Here is a 21,667-nt window from a genome sequence, read left to right as displayed (position 1 = left end):
TGGTGTCCCAGAGCTGATGGGCTTCATTCATTTCATGTCACACACACACACATAGCCAGCTGTGCTCAGAACATTTTACTCCTTCTGACCCCCCACCTCAGATGCATGTTGGAGCCCAGTTCCGGTGGGGGCTCAGTCCTCCGGAGTCCAGGAGTCAGGGCTCACGGGGGGGCATGGCAGCCAGTGAGGCAAGATTGGGGCCTTTTTTGTCCTTGAAAACCTGCTGCCCAGAGGCAACCCCAGGCTTCCCTGGTGGCTCAGATGGTAAAGAATCCACCTGCAATGCAGGAGATCAGGGTTTGATTCCTGGGTCAGGAAGATCCCCTGGAGAAGGGAAGTGGCCACTCACTCCCGTGTTCTTGCCTGAGGAATCCCATGGACAGAGGAATCTGATGGGCTACAGTCCATGGGGCTGCAAAGAGTTGGACACAACTAAGTGACTTAAACACTTCAGAGGCAGCCCTGGCCCAGAAGACAGGAAGAGGGTGAAGTGATGGGGCTCATAAGACAGAGCAGGTGAGGTGCTGAGCCAGTCCTTCTTCAGTGGCCGTCAGCTGGCCAGTCTTCTAGAAATGGGTGGGGAGCCAGGGCCCATTTTCGTAGCAGAGGGTCCTTGGGGGCTTCATAGGAGCCCAGCAGATAGGCTTGTGGACAGCAGATGGAAGTGACCAGAGGTTCTAGCCAGTACCACAGGCAGTAAACTCCTGGAGCGGAGGTTACTGTCCCAAAGAACAATCCAGAAGAGTGGGCTCAGAGTTCAGGATGGTGCCTTGAACTCCCACAGGGTCCTGGGAGGAGGGAGTGACTCAAGTCAGGCCCTGGCCCAGAGTGTCCCAGGTGGGGCCTAACATGGGAACAGCATCCGTCCTTGGGTGTGATGTGGAGGTCTCAGAAGCAAAGCAGCTCCCAGGCGTGAGTAGCTCAGTCCTCATGCAGTGGGCGGAGGAGGCCCAGGGTCAGGCCAAGTGGCAGCAGAAGGATGGGCCCCACCAAGCCCTGGGCTGGGGCAGAGTTGAAACCCTTGTAGTGGCTGCAGAGGTGGCCATCGGGCTGGGACTCCTCCATTTGGGGCACCACCTGAGGCTGGAGCTCCGCCACTTTGTAGTGAATCCAGGAGGCATAGACGGAGGTCAGGGTATAAACACCAGGCCTGTTAGGGGCCCCACAGGCATCACCCCAGCTTACAATGCCTGTCAGGTACCAGCGGCCTGCCACTGGGCAGGAAAGTGGGCCCCCAGAGTCACCCTGAGAAGAAAATCCACACAACAGCTTTCAGGTAGGGACCCCAGGCCTCCAACCATCCAGGCCAAGCCCCCTCCAGCCCTCATCTCCCAAGACACACCTGTCTTCCCCCATTCAGCCGGACCCCCTGCATTTACCTGGCAGGCGTCCTTACTCCCGTTCACGTAGCCAGCACACAGCATATCCTGGTCGATTAGGTGGGGCTCCCCGGGCTTGGCATTGATATTGTACAGGCAGTTACAGGTCTCACGACTGATCAGCGGTACCTCAAGTTGCTGCAGTGGCCGGGGGTTCGGGAGGCTCACTGTGGGGGGCGAAAGATGCTTACCCAGGGTCTCCTAGCCTGAGTCAGTTCCCCTCTGTGTCTCTAGACGTCAGCCCTGTCCCTCACCTGAGGGCGCCACATGGCCCCAGCCAGTGACAATGCACTGGAGGCCATTGGGGAAGGAGGCGTTGGCTGCGGGGAGGCAGATAGGCCGGATGTAGCGGGAGAAGGTGACGGAGCTGCTGAGCCGGAGGAGCGCAATGTCTCCCATGGAGCCCTCGTGGGAATATTTCTCGTGGGAAATGACCTGGGCCACCCCGCGGACCTGGGTGTCAGTGCTGTAGTAGTCCAGCTGGTGGGCGCCCAGCTTGACCTCGTATTCTTCTATCTTGTTGTCACTGCAGGCAGAGGGATGAAGGCAGAGCAGCTGACCTTTTGGGTCCCACTGCATCCTAGTTTTATCCTGTGACCTGTGACCTCTGGCCTTCACTCCTGACAGACCCTTAACAGGGTTTATTGATACCCCCTAGATCCAACCCAAGAACCCCCAGTCTGACCTACATTGATCCTTGAATCTTGACCCCCGCCCTACTTCCCCACCCTGCCCCCCACCCCATGGGTACCTTGGGAAGCAGTGAGCAGCCGACAGCACCCACTGATTGGACACGAGAGAGCCGCCGCACACGTGGGTGCCGTGGTGGTTGATGCTGACCTGCCAGGGCCACTGGCCGCGAGCTGCAGTGGTACCACCTGTGATGCGTCCTTGAGGGACCATGCCACAGGAGTCTGCCGGGAGAGGAAGGGGAGAGGGTCAGGACCTCTGGAGCCACCAGACCACTTCCTCACCCGACACAGCCCAGGAAGTCTGGTTTGGAGCTTCAGGGGTGAGTTCACAGAGGCCAGTGAGGCTTTGTCCCCATCCCCCAGCTCACCAGTCACCTGCTGTCCTAAGGTCTCACCCAGCCTCTGTCCTCTTGGGCCTTCCTGCCTTCCATCTGATCTACCCCTTACACATCTGGCCAGTTCACACTGCTGTTTAAATCCTTCCCTGGCTCCATTCTGCCCTTAAGAGAGATTCCAGCCCTCTCATGGCGCTGCTGTCCCCTCTGCCAACAATCTGGATACTCACTGTCACGTCGGGCCACACACTAGACCTCAGACCTTTGCTTACTCAGATCACTCCGCCTAGGGTAGTCTTCATCCCCACTTCTATTTGAAATGTGGAATGGTGATACTTTGGCCCCCTGATGGGAAAAGCTGACTCACTGGAAAAGACCCTGATGCTGGGAAAGACTGAAGGCAAAAGCAGAGGATGAGATGGTTAGACATCAATGGACGTGAATTTGAGCAAATTCTGGGAGATAGTAGATAGAGGAGCCGGGAGTGCTGCAGTCCATGGGATTGCAGAGTTGGCCAAAAGTTAGCAACTGAGTACAATAACAACAACTTCTATTTGCCTATAGAGGTGGTTCAAATACCAGAGCCTCTGAAGTCTGCCGTCACCCTGCTGGCTGAGATAGGTGATGCCTCAGAGCTCCCAGGGTCTGTGCTTCCTGGACAGGGCTGTTCGCATTCTCACTGTCTACTTCAACCAACCAACTTGGGCATTCCCTAGGGGCAGAGACGAGGGCAGACTCACATGTCCCCAGTGCTGGGCACACAAATGGAATTGTGGATGTGTTGAACAAATGAACAGAACAGCCTGGATCCCAGGGTGTGAGCGTCTCATTTCATTTCCAGGACAGCCCCACCCCTGCGAAGGCCACTGTTTGGAGCAGGACCCAAATGCCCTTCACGAAGTCACCTTCTCAGGTGCAGGGAAAACCACCCAGCCAGGCTCCTCCCCATCTCCTCGTAAAAAGGACAATAGCTACCATTTAGAGACCAACAGTTCAAGCAATGCCAGGCCCTGAAGGGGCTTTCACTTCCTTCATCTTCCTGACTCCTCAAGCAGCCCCAGGAGGTAGACAGAATTGACTTCATTTTATTTTGGCGTGCGCTGCATGGTCTGTGGGATCCTAGTTCCCCAACCAGAGATCAAACTGGGCCCTTGACGGTGAAACCACAGTGTCCTAACCATTGGACCGCCAGGGTTTTAGAAGTGAGAGGACTGGCCGCGTGAGACATAGCCAGTACATGGTGAAGCAGGGACTGCCAAGGAGACTGACCCTTGGTTTGCTACCCTCAAAACAACCCACCTTTGGACTCAGACCTGACTTCAAATCCCAGCGCAGCCACTTCCTGGCTGTGTGCCGTTGGGCAAGTCACTTATCTGTCTTAAAGATTGAGGCTATCGTCCCCGCCTCAAGTGCTACCAGGGACCTAAATAAGACAACGGGAGTGGACGAAACAGCTTTGCAGAAGAGAGGGTCAGGTGCTCCAATGCTCCATGGAAATCTGAACCCCTGGCCCCACCCCTCACCTTCCCCTCCCCCATTCCTCCCAGGCGAGCCTCACCTTCGGCCACAACGGCTCCTGGAGGGAGAGAGAAAGAGGGAGGGGTAAGCAGGGAAGCCTCTAGAATTCAGACCCCAGGCCCCCCCACCCCTCACCCTAGCCCCAGGAGACCAAAGCTGAGGAGACAGGCCAAGAGCCAGCGAGGCTGAAGATGGGGGTTCTTGAGCCCAGAATAAGGGACATACCCTTGAAAAGGGTTATACCCTTGGCCCCAGTGCACTCCCCCCCTCCCCTTCCCACCCTCGCCAGCCCCATGCTCCCCGCCCGCGCCCACACTCACCTATCCCATTCCGGAATAATCCAAGCAAAAGCACAGTGGCCACAGCCTCCAGCCACCTGGGCCCCAGGCCCGACCTCCTGGCCATGGCCCAGGACCAGGTGCCCTGGGCACCCAGGGGAAGGGACCTCAAAGCCAAGAGGTAGGGGCTCAAAGGCAAGCTCCCGGTGTCGGGATCGCGGAACGGGGGAGAAGCAGGTGTCCAAGGCTGGCTTCTAAGGTAGGAAGCGAGCGCAAGGGAAATGCTGGGGTCTCTGCAGTCGGGCAGGGAGGACCGGTCTCCAGATCGCCCTGGGTACGCACCGACCTTCCTTCCGGAGTGGCAGCTCCAGGAAAGGACACCTACCTGCCTGCCCCGCCTCTGGCCCCGCCCCCCCCCCAACTCCCGCCGCTCAGCTCCACCGGACTCTCTCACCAGACTAGGCTCTGTGTGTGTGTGACCCCTAGGCTGTGTGTGTGGTGGGCAGGAAGGTGGGGGTGGGGGGGGCTGTTGTTTAAGCAGCCCCAGGCAGGGCTGGAAACCTGGATGTCTGGATTCCTGACCCAACTGCTCTTGGGCCCAGGTCTTTCAGATCTCCCATACCTGTAATGCCCCCTCAGGGCCTGGCCTGGCCTCTGGTATCTTACTGCTCCCTCCTTCCCTCCTGAAGCCTGCTGTCTGAGCCCCGGGACACCCGGCTCTGCCCCGGGGCTAGGGCTCCTTCAGGCCCTACTGTGGAGCCTGAAACCTCATCTGCATGTGGTGAGGTGTGGTGACGTGTCCGGGGATGCTCATCATTCCATACATATTTATTGAGAGCCTAATATGTCCCAGGTACAGGAGACAAAGCGGACACCGTCCTGCCTTCCCTGAGCTCATGGTGAAGTTGAGGTGACAGACCTGAATCACAGGATGACACAAGCAATTACAGAATAACTTCAGATGAGGCTGGAGATGGAGAAAGAAGTGCGGGGCGGGGTGGGGGGTGGCTCTGGAGGCCATTGACAAGAGCGCGACCCAGGCTGGCATCAAGAAGGGCTCCTCAAGAAGGTGCCTTTCAAACTGAGACCTCAAAGGCTTTTGAAAAGGTGTTAACAAGGCAAAGATGGGGAAGGGTGGTCCAGGTGAAGGGTCCTCTAGTGGAGGGTGCAGGGGGCCAATGTGCCTGGTCTGGGAATTCGGTTGCTTCCTCTGTGACTGTAGAAATTCGGGCAACTGGGAATGTGTGTTGACTTCAAGCTTTAGAAAAAGAGAGCCCCCATTTGCCCACCTTCCTTCCCTGAGACTAGGCATCTGGCTCTCTGAGCCAGGACTTTAGGGCCCAGGCTGGAGGGCAGGGAATTCCTTGATTGGGAAAGGAGATGAGACTGACTTGGGAAGGAATCTAAGCTGAGGTGGAGAAGGCAAGACGCTGGACATGATGGGTGGCTTTGGGTAGAGAATGGGGCATATTAAATGTTTATGGAGGATGGCATATGTGTGACTGACTGGGTATGGGGAACAGATAGGGGTCTATGTCCCTATGGAGACAGTCAGGGGAATATTCTCTTTGAGATCTGGCAGCTAAAGATAAGCCAGGCGCCAGAATTCCCTGGTGGTCCAGTGGTCAAAACTCTGCACTTCTATTGCAGGAGGTGGTCATGGACAGGTGAACTAAGATCCCTGAATGCTAGGTGGGATAGCAAAAAAAAAACAAAACAAAAAACAAACATGTGCTTTAAGAACTTCTGTCCAGGGACTTTCCTAGTGGTCCAGTTAACCACTGGAAGAATCTACCTTCCAGTGAAGGGGTGCAGGTTTAATCTCTGGCCAGGGAATTGAGATACTACATGGCGTGGGGGCAACTAAGCCCAGGCACCCCCACTACTGGACCCTTGACCTCTAGAGTCTGTGCGCCATAACTAGAGAGAAGTCCACGTACCACAGCAAAGAGTCTGTGTGCTGTGACTAAGACCTGGCACAGCCAAAAAGAAAAGAAGATCCTCTGTCCATCTCATCAGCCCCTCAATCTTTCAAGAACTTCCAGCTTTCCTATAGGTCTCCCCCTACCCTCTGCCTAGTCAACCCTCTGCTGCATATGATTGACTCAGCCATCTGCTCATACTCTTTGCTGCAAACGGTGACTCCAGCCGCAGAGGTGCCCTCAGTGGGGGGTAGCAACCATTGCTACCCTTAGCGGCTGGTTTCCACCCCAAGCAACCCTTCTGCCCCATATGGGTCTTCCTTTGCTTTTATTCTGTGCTAGAACATCATCTCCTCTGGGGCTTTCTCCTGACCCCCAGTCCACGTGTTCCCCACCATGCTGGGAGCATTTCATGGGCTTGTCAAGGCCCCAGCCATGTTGCTCCATGCAGTGCGGGGGTCATAGTTCCCTGATCAGGGATGGGACCCACACCCCCTGCAGTGGAAGCGCAGAGTCCTGAGTTAGCTGGAGTTAGCCAGGAGTCAGTAGTTAGCAGGAAACGTGGCTGAATTAATACATGGAGGTACACTGGCTGCGGCTTCCCTGGTGGCTTAAGATGGTAAAGAACCTATCTGCAATTTGGGAGACCGGGGTTGGATCCCTGGGTTGGGAAGATTCCCCTGGAGGAGGAAATGGCAACCCACTGCAGTATTCTCGCCTGGAGAATCCCACAGACAGAGGAGCCTGGTGGGCTACAGTCCATGGAGTCGCAGAGTTGGACACAACTGAGCGACTAACACACACACACACACACACACACACACACACACACAGGTTAGTGATGGGAAGAGGCTGTGAGATGTATAGATGAGGGACTCATGATGGGGTCCAGATCCTGGGGGCTTTGGGCAGAATGTGGTGGGCCCTTGAAGCATGCAAGTGGGGTGTGTGTACGAGGACACCGGAGGCGTACACTCTGGGACACCATTCATCAAGGTGTGTATATGGGGGAGGTTCCCCATGGGTGCAGAATATGACAGACAGACCCAGGACTCCCAGACCCCTGGACTCTCCCGCTGACCCTCACCCTCAGTCCTTCTTGGTCTCGAGGGGGAGGGGCAGCAGGGCCAAGGCTGAGGTGGCCAGCAGGTGTCAGGGACGCTGATTCCACTGGGGATGTGACACCCAGCTGGCCACCCAACCTCCCCGCCCTGGGGCAGGAATGAAGGACAGCTGCCACCTTATCGCAGACACATTTCCTGGTTGCCCACAGCCTGACTCACGGAGGCCCAGGGAGAGGCCCAGCCCTGGGGGCCCCCGGCCCCCTCAGCCTGCCTCCAGCCGTGCCACAAGGCCACGTGTCTGTGTTTACGTGTTTATTGTCCGCTGGCTCCCGCTGCCCTCAAGAATGCCAGAGCCCGAAATAGCTGGGCACTAAAGCCCAATTATCCGAAGCCGCTGCAGTCTAGGTGGGTGGAGCGCTCCAGAGGTTCTGGGTAAGGGAAGGGAGCTGGTTGGGCTACATTCCAGCCTCACTGGGCGGGAAGTGGAAGGTGGAAGGGGGTGGGGGAGGTGAAGGGGAGGTAGCCCAGGGCCCTGGGGGCCGGCGAGGTTGAGGGGGGCCTCAGCCCTGGATCAGGGGGGTCAGAAGCATCAGGAAAAGAGCAGCCCGCGGGGAACTTGAGGCCCTGGCCATGTCAGGGGGACAGAGATCACTGCCTTCAGGGAGCCAGTGGGGGAAGCTGCTTGCGGGTAGAAAAGGTGCCTCCCCCACTGTCTGGGAGATCCAGGCCTCTTCAGGGCCAGTGGCAGCAAACAGCTCCTGGCTGCCTCGAACAGCCATGCCCACGAGGACCCAGGAGCCTCCCTCAGTCTGGCACAGGAGCGGAGGTGCTGAGGTTACCTGCAGCATCAGGGCCAAGAGCAACAGGGGCCCTTACTCTTCCTTCCGGTCCCCTGCGCCTCCTAGCACCCAGTCACAAACCACTGTTCCTCTCCATCCTTAGGCATCTTGGCCCCTGGTCTCTCCCGCGGTCCAGTCAGAAAGCACTGCATCTTCCTATCTGAAACCCAGCACTACGAAGCCCCACCCTGCTCTCCCCCTGGCGTCCAGCTGCCCAGCACAGCCTCCGCCCTGACCGGGCCAGGATACCCAGGCCCTGTACCTCACACCTGTCCTCTTGCCCCTCTGCATACAGGACACACAGAGTTCCAGGAGGCAGAAGGCCTTGATAGAGGCAGTGACAGAGTCGCGGAGTCAAGATGGAGACAGCAGCAGCCACAGGGACTAGAGACGGGAAGGAAGGTTGTCCCAGGCATTCTGACATCCTGTCCCTTCTCGTCCCCAGGACCCAGGGCTCTCACCTCGATCCTGGGGGTCCTTCCAGCCCAGTACCCAGCAACTGGCTCCCAAGGGGGTACCCCCTGGGTGAAGGCAGATGGGCAAGGCTGATGGGGAGGGCTCCACTCGGGAGCTCAGCTCCAGGAGGGCTAGCGGGGGCCGCAGTCCCAGGTGCCGGGGCAAGCGGATGCTGATGACCAACCGGGACACCTGGTGGCTCTGGGGGAGGGGACTGGCCCCCGCCCGGCCCAGGTACACTTCAATATAAGGCACCGTTGTAGAGCCTGGCCTGCAGAAACAAGGTCCAGGGTCACTTCCTGATCCCCTCATTGCAGATGAATCCTTCCCAGCCCAGGGGAAAGCGTGGAACGAATGTCCAGGGTCATTCCACTAACTCCTTCATTAGCCCTCCTTTGAAATCTCTTTTGTCTCAAAACACTTCAAGCAATTCCTGGTGCAATAAAAGCCCTAAAGGGAGAACAGCCCGCTACTGTCCTTTGGCCCCTCTCCCAATGTCTCCCTCTTGCCAGGAAGATGGGTGAGACCCACCTGAGGACACAGTGAGTGGCTGCCAGGACCCAGCCTGGGGCCACGAGGATGCCAGCGCAGACTCGCTCTCCAGCTACATGCACCTCTGCCAGCCAGGGCCACAGGACCCCCATCGGAGCCGGCTCTGGCCGCAGGCCACAGGCTAGGGAGAGGAGATGAGCCCCTCAGTTGGGACCCCACAGCTGACCCTCAAAGCCCCTATCATGGATCTAAGCACCCCCAGGGGCCCCTAAGCCCCAAAGCCCCCTCCTCACCACCATTCTCTGTGTGAGGGGGACAGGTTTGTGCCTCAGTCTCCTTCCCCTCAGGTCCCCAGTCCCAGGCCAGCTGGTCCTCCAGGTAGGCCCCCCGAGTCACATGGCTGATCCATGGACCGTGGGTCTGCAGGGGGTAGAAGACTCTGGGACGCAGGCAGTCACTGGGCAAGTCTCTGATTCCAGCCAGGAACCAGGTCCCCTCTTCCCGGCACAGCAGGCTCCAATGAGAGTAGTTCTGTAGCAAGAGGGTGTGTGTGTTAACAGCCTTTATGCGCGTGTGTCACCTGGTGAGGGGACAGCAACAGTCCTGGAGCTTCCCTGGACTCCAAACTGTCCCGCACTCGGACACAAGAAATCCCACCTCCTCCAAGCCAGGCTCCAACGCTAATCTGAGTAAGAAGGCTGCCCTCACTTTAGTATTCTCTTTAAACCAAGAGGAGTTAAAGAGTGCCACGGTCTTGGCGGGTCTTGGCCCCTCCCCAAAAGGTTTCCAGGATCAGGCCCCGCCTTAACCCCGTCTCCGCCCCCACAGCGCGGCTACCGGTTCCCCGCCCCTCCCTGGCCCCGTCCCTCCCCGCGTACAGTCCGCTCCTCCTTCTTACTCCAACTCTTAGGCCCCGCCCCCGCCGCTCACCCAGCAGCTCCCCTCCATCTCCTCCTCCTGGTAGGCGGGGCAGAGCGCCTGCGGCGGCTCTCCTGGCGGCGGCACTGACGCCCCCTGGCGGCCGTACAGGCAGTGACACCACCAGGCGCCCAACAGCTCCGCCTCAAGCAGCGAGCTGGCTCCGGGCGCGGGTTCTGCGAGAGAAGGGGAGGGAACCAGCGCTCCCGCCGCGTCCGGCCCAGGGTCCGCCCCGCCCGGCCGGCGCCGGGCCCCCGCTCACCCCCGCGGCCCCAGCGAGCGAGGCGGCAGCGGCTCCCTGGCAGGAAATAGTGTTCCGGGTGGGGTAGACACACTGGCCGCGGCGCCGCGCTCAGGTTCACGGGCGCGCGCAGCTGCAGAAGCGCCAGGTTCGAGGCGTCGTCCCACGAGGCGTTCTCGTGTGGCACGAGGCGCGCCACCTGCTCCGCGCGCGGGCGCGAGGGCAGTTGCACGCGCCAGTAGTCCAGGTCGCTGGGCGGGCGGGCTGAGCTGATGTGACTGCGGGATGGGGAGACTGGGAACATGAGCTGGATCCTGCAAGCTCAGCTCTAAACCTCCACCCTTGGCTTAGAGTCTGGGTCTCTAGGCAAGATTCTGCATCTCCTTCCCCCACCCCTCCGCCCAATCCTGGGTCGAATTTGTATTACCCCTGTATTTGCCCCAGAGAGACTAGGACCCTGATTTTTGAGCTGGATCATACACCTCCAATGGGACGCCACACCCCTACCCCTATCCTACCCAAGGGAATGGCTGGGGCCAGTTAGATAGTATCTCAGACTGAGCAAGAATCTGCCCAAGACTGGGTTTTCACTCACCCTGGAAAGCAACTGGCAGGTGCCAAGACCCAGCTTTCAGACACCAGTGCCCCATAGCAGGGTCTGGATCCTGGGACCATCACCTGGGCTTCCCAGGGCCAGGCCCCTGGCCTCGAGGCTTTCCCACACTCTGAGGGGTGAGAGGCCTGAGTCAGAGGGCCTCCTGAACCCAGGCAGTTTCCACCTGAACTCAAATCTCCCAGATCCAGCTGACATCTAGGGGTCCTGCCTTCCTCACCTGGCAGGGCGATGGTGCAGTTCTCATTCGTGGGCTCAGGGAGGCCTGACTGGGCCTCTGGGGACTGGGTGGGGAAGGCAGGCCCAGGCTCTGAGCCCAACACCTGTTCCCTTATCCATGCCTCATAGGGAGCAACAGCAGTGAAGACTCCTGGGCGGTTCCTCCGTCCACAGCCAAAGCCAAAGCTGGTGATTCCCGCCTGGAACCATAGGCCACCTTCCTTGCAGACCAGGGGTCCCCCAGAGTCTCCCTGATGGCAGATGACTCAGTGTCACTGGATCAGCCCAGGGACCTACCAGCTTATCTTGGACTACCTCTTCTTTTCGGTCCTACACACAGCCACCTTCTCCTGGAAATCTACGTGGGCTGTGCCTTGTTCTCTGTGACCCCTACAGCTCTGAGCAAGAGAAAGCCTTGTAGAACAGAAAGGCTGATGAGGAACCAAAGCCAAGAGCACCAGGCTAATGCAGTAAGGCCACATCTGAGAGGCCTGCTGGTCTCATTCAGAGCCAAATGATTCCTCAATAAATTGTTAAACCCTGTCTTTGGTTTCTAAGCTGTTCGAATTCCTTGTTAAACTGTTAAAGTAAATCGGAGGCACTTCTCTGGTGGTCCAGTGACTAAGAGTCCTTGCTTCCAATGCAGGGGACCCAGGTTCAATCCCTGGACAGGGAACTAGATTGAAGATCCCGAGTGAACTAAGAACCCGTGCAGCCAAAAAAAAAAAGTAAATCAGAGATGTCAGCATTCAGGAGGAAAAGGCTGTTAGAAAAGCACCAAGAAAGAATGGTTTGTAGAAAATTAAGGAGGAAGAATTACAAGAAACAGACATTAAAACAAGGGTTCTGGGACCGTTTACTGCTGGGGCATTGTCCCTAAGATATGACTATAATCCAGGTCAGGCATTTCTGTGACCTGAGGAGGGTTACAGAGAAAGCTCAGAATTATCCAGAACTGTACTGTCCAATATAATACATGTGATAGCCCCTGTGACTATTTGAATTAATTAACATTTAATAAAATTAAAACTTCATTTCCTCAATCACACTAGCCACCTTTCGAATGTTCAATAATGTATGGGAGAAACCAACACAATGTTGTAAAGCAATTATTCTTCAATTAAAAATAAATAAATTAAAAAAATGTTCAATAGCCAGTGTGGCTAGTGACTATAATGCTGGACAGTACAGATAGAAAAACATTTCTATCATCATAAGTTTTATTGGACAGCAGCACTGGTCTAGAGGAAGCTGAGTTGTTGGCAATCCTGTTCAAGAGGCAGGGATTATGTCCATAGGTTCTGGAACCTCGTAACTGGGTGCTGTGCTGTGCTTAGTCAACCAGTTGTGCTGATTCTTTGCGACCACCATGGACTGTAGCCTGCCAGGGTCCTCTGTCCATGGAATTCTCCAGGCAAGAATACTGGAGTGGGTTGCCATGCCTTCCTCCAGGCAATATTCCCAACCCAGAGATTGAACCCAGGTCTCCCACACTGCAGGCAGATTCTTTACTGATGGAGCCACCAGAAAAGCCCAAGAATATTGGAGTGGGGAGCCTATCCCTTCTCCAGGGGAATTCCTGACCCAGAAATTGAACCGGGTTCTCCTGCATTACAGGCAGATTCTTTACCAGCTGAGTTACTGGGGAAGCCCAAACAGAAAGGTCCCACTGAGACATGAACTTGGATCACTGGATTCAGAGTCTGGAGTGCTCACCATTATACCACGGAATCCCCTTTTTCATAATTGGGAGGGACCCTGAAATCAATTGGGAGGGACCCTGAAAATCATCAAAATTGAATTCCCATCACTACCATGCATGCTTGAGTGCTGTAAAAAATGTGTGCCGTTTGAGGAACATTTCTGGGGACAATGGTTAAAATATATCATGTTTTGGCCTTCAGCCCATTATCCGGAAAATTCCCTTCTGTGAAGGATTAATTCACTTTTAAAAAGAACTATTTGTTGAGTATCCTCTAAGTAATAGGTCCTGTGCTCTAGGCTACAGTATGGGATAATTGCCTGGAGAATCCCATAGTCAGAGAAGCCTGGTGGGCTACACAGTCCATAGAGGTGCAAAGAGCAGGACATGACTGAAGTGCCTTAGCATGCATGCACAAGGACCAGACCTTGTTCTAAATCCTTTTCGGTGGTGGTTTAGTTGCTAAGTGGGGTCCAGCTTTCAAGATCCCATGGACTATAGTCCGCCAGACTCCTCTGTCCATGGGATTTCCCAGACAAGAATACTGGAGTGGCTTGCCATTTCCTTCTCCAAGGGATCTTTCCGACCCAGGGATCGAATCCATGTCTCCTGTATTACAGGCGGTCTCCTGCACTGCAAGCGAATTCTTTACCACTGAGCCATCAGGGATTCCAGAAATACTTTTTACATGTACAAATTTATTTAATCATTATAACCTCCTGACGAAGTAGGTAACGCTATCATCCCCATCTTTCTGATGAGAAAGTCTGCACAGAGAGGTTAAATAACTTGGCCAAGGCCACACAGCTCACAAGCAATGGCGCTGAGCTTCTAAACTGGACATCCACTGCACTATACTGCCCATCAATAATAGTGGCCATTTGTTGAGCCCCAAGTTCTGTCCATTTATAATCCTCACATCGATCCTTCCTGCTGGCAATCTTGCCCTCTTTTTGCAGATGACGTTCAGAAATACGAAGAGGGAGGATTAGTCTATTCCTCACACTGCTTCCTATTGGTTAGGGCTCTGCCTGGCCTTGCAGGCAGGTGCAGGCACCTCCCCTCACCTGGCAGGTGTCCCTGCGGCCTTCCGGGTAGCCGGCACATAGCATCCCCGGCAATAGCTGGAAAGTGAGATTGAAGGGGCCAGGCCGGCTGTAGAGACACTGACAAGCAGCCTCTCCCAGCAGCCTCAGCTCCACTTCTTGTAGCACCCAGGGGAGAGGCAGGGGGTCTGTGGACAGAACCAGAGAAGAAAGCTGTGAGGCAGGAACGCAGCTCTCTCTTCCCCAGGGCTTAGCCTGGTACCCTCCTGGGCTCTCCTGGACATGTCTGTCCCCATGCGCCATGGCACGAATCAATGCAGATGAGTCTGAGCAAACTCCAGGAGCTGGTGAAGGACAGGGAAGCCTGGAGTGCTGCAGTCCTTGGGGTCCCATAGAGTTGGACACGACTGAGCGACTGAACAATAACGGCTAGGTCCCCTGCGACTGTCTTCTGGGCATCTCTGTCTCCTTGCGCCATGGCATTTAAACCCACCACATCCAAAATCAGTGTCCCCTCCGGCTCCTCTCCCGACATCATCATTGCAGGAATGGCCCCATCAAGTACCCGGGGAGGGACCCACCCGGTAGGCTCCACCCCCCAATCGCCCACCTCCTGAGACACCCCCCTTTTCCACTCACCCTCCTCCTGGACGTCCCCCCAGCCGGTGGCCCAGCAGGCGGTGCCGTGAGCAAAGCGATGCGAGGCACGGGGCAGGCAGACGGGCCGTACGGAGGGGCCCAGCCTAGCGGGAGAGGCCAGGCGCAGCAGGGCCACGTCGGTGCCCCGTTCCACGCTGCTGTAGTTGTCCGGCACCAGGATGGCGGCCACCGCGCGGACTTGCGCGCCGTCCAGGGGCCCGTCCTGAGAGTGCACGCCCAGCACCACCGACCACTCGGCCGCGGGCTCCAAGGTCCCGTTCCTGCGCCGAGGCAGGAAGGGGGTCAGGTGGACCCGAGGGAGCGGGCAGACCCTCGTGGGGTGGGGGCTCGGAGTCAGGGAAAAGGTAGGGTCAGCCAGACCCCAGGAGGGGTGCGTCCCATCTAGACTTAGGGCTGGGGCGATCCGGGTTGAGCTAGCTTCGTAAAAGGGGGAGGAGCGAATGCGATTTGGAGGTGTTGGGGCGGAGAACTGGAAAGATGGAATTCAGATTCGGATAGTTGGTGGGGTGACGGGGCGAGTCCGCTGACTGCCTCCCCAGATAGTCAGAACCCGGATACCCCGCAGAGCACTTAGCGTCAGAAGGGTGGGGAGGCAGGGGCGGCCGGGCTCCAAGTTAAGCTTGGGTCCGCGAAGTCCAGCTGCCGGTCGGGCTCGGCTTTTTGAAGGAGAGGGACTGGACGTGCGCGAATACTCACGTCACGAAACAGTGAGCAGCCGAGAGGACCCAGGAAGGGGCGATGAGGGAGCCCCCGCAGATGTGGCCCCCGCCATGATGCAGGCTCACCTGCCACGGCCAGGTGCCCGGCTGAGAGTCTGAGCCCCCCACGATTCGGGCAGACGGCTCGGGGCGACCGCAGTCTGAAAGGGGTACCGTGGAGGTCATCGCCTGTCCCTGCCCCCCACGCCGGAGGCCCAGGTAACTCAGGACAAAGCCCCATCGCCCACTCCCCTTAGTTTGCCCCCCCCCCCGTGCCCCGCGAAAGAAACAAACAGAAGTTTCGCATTTTTAAGTTTCTGATCACTTCCACCTCTCATCACCTTTCGTTGTTCAGTCTCTAAGTCCTGTCTGGTTCTTCGAGACCCTATGGATTCCAGCACTCCAGGCTCCCCTGTCCTCCATTATCTCCCAGGGTTTGCTCAGATTCATGTCCATTGAGTTGGTGATGCTCTCTAACCTCATTGTCTAGCCAACCTTAACTTCTTTTAAGATCTGAGGTTCCTCCCCACCCCGATTCCTTACCCAGATCTTCAGGTTCTTCTTGAGTAGGACTGAGAGCTGGGAGTCAGAGGGGTAAAGAGAGGGAAATATTGGTGACCTCCAGCTCTTGACAATGCACAGCCCCCACCTTCCTGCTTTCTTCTTCCCCAATTCCTTGCTCTCTCAGCTGCCCTGCCAGCACCCAGGCTACCCGTCCCATCTTTTCTGCCTCTGCCGGTGATGTTCCCCCAGTGGCATTGCCTTACCTGAGTCCTGGAAGGCTCCCGGGATGGGGCTGATGGCTGGAGAGATGGAGGCAGGAAGAGGCTGGAGACCTACAGTTAGGACGATGCGCCCTCCATGGCCCCTCCCCCAAAACTTTGCAAATACTCCATCTCCCCATGGCACCCAGACCTCCATGCCCCTCCTTCTCATAGGCTATTGCTCTTGCCCCTCCCGACACCTTACTCTCATCTTCTGGTGTCCTCCTCTGACACCCTACTCCCCAGGTGGACCCCTGGAGTCCTGCTTTCCAGCTCCCCAGAAGCTAGGACCCAGGTCCTTTGCAGCCATGCCCTGTCCCCGAGCTTACCAAGGATCACAAGCGGGAGAAGCAGGTGCTGGGACATGGTCCGTCTGAGTCAGGTGGAGGCACGGCGATGGGTGAAGAGCCACCCCCTGCCACACAGCTCTGTCTCTGCCTCGGCACCCCGTGACTCCTGAGGGTCCAGAAAGAGCCCCGCCCTCCCTGGCTGGAGCCCATCTCTGGGCATCTGAGTGGATCTGGGGCTGGAAGGAGGAAGTAGGGAGCCTGAAGGCCCCACCCAGAGCCCTGTGCACATCTCACGTCTCTAGAGGCCCGGGGTGGGGGTGGGAGGCAGAGGTCATAGCTCCTGGACACCTACTGGGTGGGGGAGGGAGGAGCAGAGAACCCTCAAGGGGGGAAGGGGGGGAAGGCCAGAGGCTAGGAGGCCAAAGCCCTGGGTCCCTGGTGAGGCAGGTCAGCAGTGGCCCTTGGGACAGGGAAGGTGGCCCCTCAGTGGCGTGACTCACCTGAGACTTCATCTCTCTTTAGGGTGCGGCTACCCCAATGGGTTGGCCTTTTCTTCTCACACAGCTCTGGTTACTGGAGTTGCTGGCCAGGTCTGGGACGGGAGCCCTAGGGAATTCAATCCCATCCCAACAAAGGGATCACAGATTCCGGCAGCTTGGGGCAGGGCAGAGGATTCTGGGAGGGGGCTGGGCAGGCTGGTAGGGCCCGAAAAAGGCTGTACCCTTCTTTGTGTTAGCGTAAGTACTCTCGGCTGTTGTGCCACTTACTTCGTATGACCTCAGGAAAGTCACTCAACCCAGGTACGGTAGGAGTCGACTTAAGAAATACGATGCTTCAAAGAGGAATCGAGAACAGTTTAAGGAAAGAACTATTTATAGATGGTAGGCAGGGAACTGGGCAACCATCAGGGATGGTGAAGCACCTGGGGGCCAGCAATATTGGAGAGCCCCTCCTGAAGAGGCAGAGAGAGGAAGCAGATATTAGAGCTGGGAAAGAGAGAGCTGGGCTGTAGGAGAGGACCAGCCAATAGGAGTGCCTCAGGGGAGAAACAAAAACAAGTCCCCATCTCACTCACTTTGGTCACCTGCTGGCTCCTCCCATTACCTGAAACCTACTGGAAGTCAGAGTGCAAGACAGCCCATGATGTGGCCCAGAAAGGTCACCCTCTGAGGGGACAGATCAGGATGGAGAAGTATAGGGAGTGGAAATGGAAGGTCAAACAAACAGTATCCACACACATACATCCATTTTCTTAACAATAATATAAACTAATAACACTACTAACAATACTCCGTTTGTCCAGGGACTTCCCTGGTGGTCCAGTGGCTAAGACTCTGCACTCCCAAAGTTCAGCCAGGTTCGAACCCTGGTCAGGGAACTAGATCCCACATAACCCCAACTCTGAGTGTGGTTGCTGCAAATAAGAGTTCTCATGATGCAGCTAACAGAAGCTGTGAGCAGCAACTAAGACCCAGCGCAGTCAAATAAATAGATTTTTAAAAATACTCGATTTGTCCAATTTTCCTAGAAAATAGCAGTCTTCAGTTCAGTTCAGTCGGTCAGTTGTGTCCAACTCTTTGTGACCCCATGAACCACAGCACGCCAGGCCTCCCTGTCCATCACCAACTCCCAGAGGTCACCCAAACTCATGTCCATTGAGTTGGTGATGGCATCTAACCATCTCATCCTCTGTCATCCCCCCCCCCCCTTCTCCACCTGCCCTCAATCTTTCCCAGCATCAGGGTCTTTTCAAATGAGTCAGCTCTTTGCATCAGGTGGCCAAAGTATTGGAGTTTCAGCTTCAACATCAGCCCTTCCAATGAACACCCAGGACTGATCTTTAGGATGGACTGGTTGGATCTCCTTGCGGTCCAAGGGACTCTCAAGAGTCTGCTTCAACACCACAGTTCAAAAGAATCAATTCTTCTGTGCTCAGCTTTCTTTATAGTCCAACTCTCGCATCCATACATGACTACTGGAAAAACCATAGCCTTGACTAGACGGACCTTTGTTGGCAAAGTAATGTCTCTGCTTTTTAATATGCTGTCTAGGGTGGTCATAACTTTCCTTCCAAGGAGGACGTGTCTTTTAATTTCATGGCTGCAATCACCATCTGCTGTGATTTTGGAGCCCAGAAAAATAATGTCAGCCACTGTTTACACTGTTTCCCCACCTATTTCCCATGAAGTGATAGGACAGGATGCCATGATCTTCGTTTTCTGAATGTTGAGCTTTAAGCCAACTTTTTCACTCTCCTCTTTCACTTTCATCAAGAGGCTCTTTAGTTCTTCACTTTCTGCCATAAGGGTGGTGTCATCTGCATATCTGAGATTATTGATATGTCTCCTGGCAATCTTGATTCCAGCTTGTGCTTCCTCCAGCCCAGCATTTCTCATGATGTACTCTGCATATAAGTTAAGTAAGCAGGGTGATAGTATACAGCCTTCACGTACTCTTTTTCCTATTTGGAACCAGTCTGTTGTTCCATGTCCAGTTCTAACCATTGCTTCCTGACCTGCATACAGGTTTCTCAAGAGGCAGGTCAGGTGGTCTGGTATTCGCATCTTTTTCAGAATTTTCCACAGTTTGTTGTGATCCACACAGTCAAAGGCTTTGGCATAATCAAGAAAGAAGAAATAGATGTTTTTCTGGAACTCTCTTGCTTTTTCCATGATCCAGCCGATGTTGGCAATTTGATCTCTGGTTCCTCTGCCTTTTCTAAAACCAGCTTGAACATCTGGAAGTTTGCAGTTCACGTATTGCTGAAGCCTGGCTTGGAGAATTTTGAACATTACTGGTGTATGAGATGAGTGCAATTGTGCGGTAGTTTGAACATTCTTTGGCATTGCCTTTCTTTGGGAGGTCTAGGCAAAACCTAAGTACTTTTGCTTTTTGGGGAGGTACAATCCCAGGGTGGCAAGAGTTAGGGAAAATGAGAAATGATCAGGGAGAGGAAATGCAAATACAGAGACCCAACAATTGACTGGATTCAACTGATAATCTTGCTGCGGTTGCTGCTAAGTTGCTTCAGTCATGTCCGACTCTGTGCGATCCCATAGACAGCAGCCCACCAGGCTTCCCCGTCCCTAGGATTCTCCAGGCAAGAATACTGGAGTGGGTTGCCATTTCCTTCTCTAATGCATGAAAGTGAAAAGTGAAAGTGAAGTCGCTCAGCCGTGTCCGACTCTTAGCAACCCCATGGACTGCAGCCCACCAGGCTCCTCCATCCATGGGATTTTCCAGGCAAGAGTACCAGAGTGGGGTGCCATTGCTTTCTCCAGATAATCTTGCTAAATTTAGCTAATCCGTGGTTGGCAATGAAGGTAAATGAGGTGGTGTGAAAATTAATAAAGGGAAACCTCACTGAAATGGAGTTGGGAGGCCAGAAGGAGGAGCTCTCATGCACATATTGGTTATTGTTTTTCAGTCACTAAGCCATGTCTAACTCTTTTGCTCTTTGGCCACACCAGGGACTGTAGCCTGCCAGGCTCCTCTGTCCATGGGATTTCCCAGGCAAGAATCCTGGAGTGGGTTGCCATTTCCTTCTCCAGGTAATCTTCCGGACCCAAGGATCGAACTCGGGTCTCCTGCATTGCAGGCAGATTCTTTATGATCTGAGCCACCAGGGAAGCCCCATGCACACACTCCTTGATGTCTATACAGGTCCCAGTCAGAAGAGACACTAGAGTATTTTGCATCTCCAGCAGAAAGTGACACTACTTTTCTACCCCCCAGCAAGGGGAAGAAAGATTTTCTCCCTTCCTGGCAACAGCTCAGCCATTGAGAGCTGATTTTAATAAGAGTGTCACGCTGGGCAGTTTGTGAGATTATAGTTGGCTGACCAGGGATGGAACCCGGTTGTCAACAGTGAGAGTGCAGACTCCTAACCACCGGACTGTGTGGAATTCCCTTTAGTGTCTCCTTGTATTAATAGAATACAGCTGGATTCCCATATCTGCTTCTGCACCCAGTCTATTGGGTTATCATTGTCAAGAATCCTTTGGAAACCTACACTGTATACTTAATGTGATGAAAATAGTTCTGCTGTTGGGCACCCCTTGAAAGGGTCTTGGGGTCTCTCCAGGGGTTACCAAGAATACTTGAGAAATACTGCTTAAAGACAATAATTCTTAAAAAAAAAAAAAAAAAAAAAAGACTAATTCCTGGATTTCCCTGGCAGTCCGGAGTTTAAGACTCCACACTTCCAATGAAGGGGGTGTGGGTTCCATCCCTGGGCGGGGAACTAAAATTCCCTGACACAGGATGTACCCCCTCCAAAAGACAATAATTCTTACCTTTTCCCCAACCCAAAAGGCCTGAGGAATAGAACTTACCTCTCTAAATAGGACAGGAAGTCACCAAAGCAATGTATATTGTGGGAAGCAGAGGGAACATTTTTCTCTAGAGAGACAGATGAGAATTTCTGGGAGTGCAAGTGCAGTTAGCAAAAGCTGCCCTGGTGATTCTGATAGTTCGTTCCTCTACCCCAACATGCCCTAGCTTGAGAATCACTGCTCTAAGTTTCCTAATAGCCAACACAAAGAGGGAAACCCAAGCAACTAGGACAGAATATCAATTTCTCCTGTAGGTCCTCAGGGAGAGGACACCTTGGTGTAAGGAAATCTCCCTCAACAGTATCATTCTGGCAAAAACAGCAAGAAGTTTCATAAGGTTGACTTTTATACTATGGCAGAATGTCAGCCAATAACACCGTGGTCAAATATCATCAACACACTAATTATACGGCGATGCCTCTGGTAAGAGAGGCAGTGCATGGACGCGCGGTTCACTGCTGCTGTATTTGGTGGCGGGGAGTGTATAGATCAGCTATTGTGTTAGTTTTCTGCTACTGATGTAGCACAATGCCATACATTTAGTTGCTTAAAACAACACAAATTTGCTACCTTACAGTTTTGAGGGTTAGAGGTCTGACAGGGGTCTCTCTGGGCTAAAATCACCAGGTCATCAGGACTAGTTCCTTCCCGGAGGCTCAAAGGGAAAACCCACTTCCTTGCCTTTTCCAGCTTCCGGAGGCTGTATTCACAGCTCATGGCTCCCCTCCTGCATCTTCAGAATCAGCACTGTAGCATCTCTCGGACCCTTTTTCTGTCTTCACATCTTTCTCTCTGACCAAAACCAGGAAAGGTTCTCTGAGCTTAAGGGTTTACGTGATTTGGGAGATGTAAAGAAAGGGGAGTGCGAACCCTTGTGCCCTGTTGGTGGGAATTCAAATTGTTGCAGCTAGCATAGAAAACAGTATGGAAATTCCTCAACGAATTAAAAATAGAACAGCTGAGCTACCAGGGCAGCCCAGAACTGCCATATGATCCATCAATTCTCCTCCTGGGTATTTATCCAAAAAAGTGAAAACACTAATTAGACTAGGTATATGCAGACTTCCCTGGTGGTCCAGTGGACAGGACAAAGGTTCAACCTCGGGTCTGGAAAGATTCCGCATGTCTCGGGGGCAACAAAGCTCGTGCGCTGTAACTACGGAGTCCATGCTCTAGAGCCTGTACTCTGCAACAAGGGAAGCCACCA

The 21,667-nt window shown here is 54.7% G+C and overlaps 2 protein-coding genes across 2 annotated transcripts; both read right to left on the bottom strand.

The window, feature by feature from the left end:
* Positions 1–849: 849 nt before the first annotated feature.
* On the bottom strand, positions 850–4,329 carry PRSS8 (serine protease 8). The gene is made up of 6 exons (XM_068969519.1): positions 4,245–4,329; positions 3,965–3,982; positions 2,131–2,293; positions 1,634–1,905; positions 1,380–1,546; positions 850–1,245 (listed from the first exon to the last, which is right to left on the bottom strand). The coding sequence occupies exons 1-6, from the start codon at positions 4,327–4,329 to the stop codon at positions 922–924; spliced, it is 1,029 nt and encodes a 342-aa protein (XP_068825620.1). The 3' UTR covers positions 850–921.
* A 3,419-nt stretch (positions 4,330–7,748) lies between these two features.
* Positions 7,749–16,202, bottom strand: PRSS36 (serine protease 36). The gene is made up of 15 exons (XM_068968379.1): positions 16,166–16,202; positions 15,840–15,875; positions 15,616–15,651; positions 15,071–15,233; positions 14,354–14,634; positions 13,736–13,902; positions 10,968–11,217; positions 10,730–10,859; positions 10,156–10,412; positions 9,906–10,069; positions 9,269–9,506; positions 9,015–9,156; positions 8,489–8,754; positions 8,290–8,411; positions 7,749–8,027 (listed from the first exon to the last, which is right to left on the bottom strand). Exons 1-15 carry the CDS (start codon positions 16,200–16,202, stop codon positions 7,749–7,751), a joined length of 2,568 nt encoding a protein of 855 aa, XP_068824480.1.
* Between the last annotated feature and the right edge of the window lie 5,465 nt (positions 16,203–21,667).

The sequence above is a fragment of the Capricornis sumatraensis genome, chromosome 3, assembly GCF_032405125.1.
Source record: "Capricornis sumatraensis isolate serow.1 chromosome 3, serow.2, whole genome shotgun sequence".
Lineage (NCBI taxonomy): Eukaryota > Metazoa > Chordata > Mammalia > Artiodactyla > Bovidae > Capricornis > Capricornis sumatraensis.
This window is presented reverse-complemented; position numbering and strand designations above follow the sequence as displayed.

Bases quoted from the DNA above. Each gene is read 5' to 3' on its own strand.
- PRSS8 (XM_068969519.1), bottom strand. From the start codon at position 4,329: ATGGCCAGGAGGTCGGGCCTGGGGCCCAGGTGGCTGGAGGCTGTGGCC. The intron at 1,906-2,130 runs GTACCCATGGGG...CTCTGCCTGCAG, and splicing joins GCTGCTCACTGCTTCCCAAG to TGACAACAAGATAGAAGAAT. The intron at 1,547-1,633 runs GTGAGGGACAGG...CGCCCCCCACAG, and splicing joins GGGCCATGTGGCGCCCTCAG to TGAGCCTCCCGAACCCCCGG.
- PRSS36 (XM_068968379.1), bottom strand. From the start codon at position 16,202: ATGTCCCAGCACCTGCTTCTCCCGCTTGTGATCCTTG. The intron at 10,070-10,155 runs GTGAGCGGGGGC...CTTCTCTCGCAG, and splicing joins CGCTCGCTGGGGCCGCGGGG to AACCCGCGCCCGGAGCCAGC. The intron at 9,157-9,268 runs GTGAGGAGGGGG...TCCTCTCCCTAG, and splicing joins CCCTCACACAGAGAATGGTG to CCTGTGGCCTGCGGCCAGAG.